This window comes from Odontomachus brunneus, unplaced genomic scaffold (assembly GCF_010583005.1).
Source record: "Odontomachus brunneus isolate Ranch 3 - 2012 unplaced genomic scaffold, Obru_v1 Obru_scaffold_462, whole genome shotgun sequence".
In the NCBI taxonomy this organism is placed as follows: Eukaryota; Metazoa; Arthropoda; class Insecta; order Hymenoptera; family Formicidae; genus Odontomachus; species Odontomachus brunneus.
Genome location: NW_022639912.1, coordinates 20548 through 24838, shown reverse-complemented (window position 1 = coordinate 24838; position 4291 = coordinate 20548). Strand labels below are relative to the sequence as shown.

The 4291-nt window shown below is 34.1% G+C and overlaps 1 protein-coding gene across 2 annotated transcripts in view; it reads left to right on the top strand.

The window, feature by feature from the left end:
* Nucleotides 1-1271: 1271 nt before the first annotated feature.
* The window catches only part of LOC116853701 (palmitoyltransferase ZDHHC3), a 4149-nt gene continuing 1129 nt past the window's right edge, over nucleotides 1272-4291 (top strand). The window contains exons 1-7 of one of the 2 annotated variants that reach the window (XR_004380026.1): nucleotides 1272-1810; nucleotides 1883-2054; nucleotides 2168-2353; nucleotides 2488-2624; nucleotides 2703-2787; nucleotides 2884-3096; nucleotides 3182-3517. Coding sequence is in view for 1 of the 2 variants with exons in the window: in XM_032834874.1 (XP_032690765.1) it covers nucleotides 1974-2054; nucleotides 2168-2353; nucleotides 2488-2624; nucleotides 2703-2787; nucleotides 2884-3096; nucleotides 3182-3343 (864 nt within the window). In the remaining variant the exon portion in view is untranslated. Of the gene's footprint in view, nucleotides 1811-1882; nucleotides 2055-2167; nucleotides 2354-2487; nucleotides 2625-2702; nucleotides 2788-2883; nucleotides 3097-3181; nucleotides 3560-4291 lie in introns of those variants that run through there. The other variant, XM_032834874.1, reaches the window with a different exon arrangement.

The following is a 4291-nucleotide window of genomic DNA, read 5'->3' as shown; positions in this document are numbered from 1 at the left end:
TATACACACGTCACGGTATTGTTTTGCCTAATTCACTGCTTGCAATCGTGAGACAGCAATAGGTAGCTTTAGATTGTCATGAATTACATAATAGTAGTAGATGGTGATGTCTGTAACTTATTTCTGCTCTAGGAAAAATGACTCGGAGAGGTATTATCGGAAACACCCCATGTATACTATGTCCATGGTCGGAACGCAGTCGATAGTCCAATAAAGAACTCTTCTCGAAAAATAAATTCTCTGATTGACTCATCGGTTGCACTCCGACATATGATAATGACCTAAGACGTATTGTAAAACAGGCCTAAGACATGTTCTACAATATGTCATATGTTGCTATCGGACGTTGGAACGCAGTCGATGATCCAATAAGGAGATCTTGTCTCGAAAAACAAATCCTCTGATTGGGTGCGTTCAGCGAACTCAACAGTTACACTACAGTTGAGCAATTCGTCAATGTAATTGGTCTAGATTTAGGGAGATAACAGTAAGAACCAATAATCATTGGCTGCATTCAGCAGACTCAACAGTTGCACAACAGTTGAGTAATTTGTCAATGTAATTGGTCTAGATTTAGGGATCTAATAGCAAAAACCAATAATCGTTGATTGCTCACTGAGCGCTTTTTCTACTGAATGCGCCCATTGATTGCTTACTGAGTGCTTTTTCCGCTGAACGCGCCTATTGACCCATCAGCTGCTTGTAGAACAGGTTTTAGGCCGGTTCTACAATACGTCGTATGTCGCTGTCGTACGCCGGAGTGCAGCCGATGAACCAATCAGATGATTTGTTTTCCAGTATGAGTTCTCCTTATTGGACCATTGATTGCGTTCCGATGTCTGACAGCGCCATACGACGTATTGTAGAACAGGCAGTGTATATTTACACAGTGGATATTTCGGTTGATGTTTCCGAAGGGTGGGACCCGGGGCTCGATTCTCTAACTAGTTGCGTATACGTAAGTTTTACTGCGCAGCTATTTTATAGTATAATTAAATCTGCGCAGTAAAACTTACGTATACGCAACTAGTTAGAGAATCGAGCCCCCAATTGACCACGGTACGATTGGACACAGATTGTAATGATTGATTCGATCTGGTAATTCACTAAATAATTCTTTGCATTGGTTGGTTGTGTCCAATCGTACCATGGTCAATCGGGACGCTCCCGTTTCCGAACACATCTGTTATTTCGCGCCGGATCTAGTAACGTACTAGAAATGCAGAGGTTGTGTGGTGGATTTCTAGTAATTTATTAGCCGCATGCGATGCATGAAAATATAGTGTGCCGTTGACTTTAGTATACGTATATGTGTAACAAATAAAATAAAGATAGAATGACGCTTCTAGTATAAGAGTGAGCCGGACAAACGCATCTATCGACGAACTACTGTCACGCTATTGTTTTTAAGATTTATAGATTATACAGAGATAACAGATTGTCAAATCACGTTTTTTTGCGTTCACGTGTCATCAAAGTGTCATAAATAAATAAGTGAAGAATTTCATAGTGAGAATAAACATCGAATCTTGTTGACAATATAAATTAACTCCATTATACACAATTATATATTTGTGATGAATACATTGCGATAAAATATGAATATTCATATGTTTATGAATATGTTTATGTCTATTACTGCATATGTGCTCTATATTGTATTGTTAACAATATTAGGGTATACATGATATTGGGAAAATCAATTTTCACATGCTGGGCTCTAATACTGTGTGCACGTTATAACACTACAATATATTATAACAAGAAACTGGACATTATTTATTATATATGCAAGCCATTGCACAGTAATGTAGGTATTTTATTTAGTAGGTTATTACTATTTTTTTTTTGGAATTTCCATTCTTAATTACATATTTTCCAGGAATGTGATTGCAGATTTTAACAGGTGGAGAAGCAGAGATATCATATATTTTGTGAAGAATATAGCAGGTTAATGAGTAACAATTTAAACAATGGATTATGATTATACACCTTTCCACAGAGAGACAGATATTCATAATAGATGTTGTGGTGGAAAATTGTGGTGTATCAAAGCAAGTATTAAAGCATTAAAATAATTGTGTCATATTAGTAACAATCATGCTACTGACAGCTTTTAATATATCCTATTGCATCAACATATAATTCTAATATAATATATTTACAGGATATATGTGGAATTATATGTGCGGTATTAACATGGTTGCTAATCATCTATGCAGAGTTTGTAGTAATGGCAGTTATTCTTATCCCTACAATAAACACAATATATTCTAGCTTAAATATGGCTATCTTCCAGTCTCTAGCATTCCTAGCCTTTGCATCACACCTAAGAACCATGTTTACAGATCCGGTAATCAACAGAATATTCAAGTATTATTTATTGAGATACACACACACACACACGCTCGCACACACACACACACACACACATATATGTATTGGTTGTATGTCTGTCAAATATGTTTAATATTGGTTGATATATAGGGTGCAGTACCAAAGGGTAATGCAACAAAAGAGATGATACAACAAATGGGGTTTAGAGAAGGGCAAGTTATTTTTAAGTGTCCCAAATGTTGTTCTATTAAGCCTGACAGGGCACACCATTGCTCTGTTTGCCAAAGGTATTCTAACAGACTTTAATTTGCAATTGTGGAACAATCGAGATGTACCAATTACACAGTAGTTATAATTGGTTTCAGATGCATCAGAAAAATGGACCATCATTGCCCATGGGTTAACAATTGTGTGGGTGAAAATAATCAAAAATACTTTGTACTTTTTACTGTGAGTATTGCGTTACTGTGATGCCTGTTGATTGAAATTTAAACATTAAGATAAAAGAAGACAAAGATAAATATGTCCTATTATGCTATATTTCAGTTTTATATAGCAGGGATATCGCTACAGTCTCTATTTCTCTGTATACAACAATTTACCACATGTGTTAGACAAGAATGGAGAGAGTGTTCCACATTCAATCCGCCAGCCACGGTGGTGCTGTTGTTGTTCTTGTCATTTGAGGCACTTTTGTTTGCCATTTTTACTGCTGTGATGTTAGGCACACAACTGCAAGCTATTTGGAATGATGAAACTGTACGTATGTGAACGGTTGTTTTTCTTTGCTATGTGAAGGTTGAAATACATATTTATCAATATACGTTATATATATTACATACAGGGTATAGAGCAACTTAAGAAAGAGGAGGCCAGATGGGTTCGTAATAGCAGATGGAAATCGATTCAAGCAGTTTTCGGAAGATTTTCGATAGCTTGGTTCTCGCCTTTTACCTCACCTCCTAACGCAAAAACGAAACAAGAATCTTATCTATATTCTGTCTAAATTACATTTTGATACGCAACCATGACTCAGTGATAATTAATCTATGTAAATATGCTAATTCATTGTGATGTGTTATGTGCATATATGATGGAAGTAATTAATTTTATGATTCTATGAAGTTTTTCTGACGATTGTACAACGTGATTCTTAATTGCACGTCTATACTTTAAGAAGGTAAATGTACAAGGAAAAATAGGAAATAATATTGTATTATTATGTAGGATGTATAATTATTATTGATACTTGTTGAGTATAGAGAACGTAAACTGAATACAAAATTTCTTTACCATTTCGCAAACAACCATATAAAATTATGAGTTTTTAATTAAAGAAGTTTGGTGAATGATCATGCATGGTACGGTCGGTAAATGAGTTGTGATAGCGACGTCTATCGTCATGTGCTTGTATATTAAATCAAACTAAACGAAAAAACAAAATTAATTTATAACTACGTAGATTTTTAGATATTAATGATAGAAGATTGTACATATGATTATATGCAAAAAATGCACTAATCTTTTTTAATTGATAACTGAAAACTAGTCATTTGCAAAATGGTAGGAAACGTTTATTCAGTTTGAGCTATTAAAGCTAATAAATAATTTAATTACAAGCACACAACGGTAAACGTTGTCATTACAGCATATCTACTGATTATCGCGCGTGATTATTCATCAATGTTTTTTAATTAGTAATTCAAAATTTTACGCGGTTTGCAAAATATTAAAGGAATTTTGCATTTAATTTGATGAATTCCAGCTACGCACACAATAGGTATGCAAATAATTGTTAGATATCCTATATAAATTATATATATATATATATACACACTATATAAATTATATAATATATACTATATAAATTATCTACGCGTTCTATTTTGAGTTATAACAAATCTAAAAAATATGCTCTTCCGCTATAACGTTCATTATGATTATTTTGATGTAT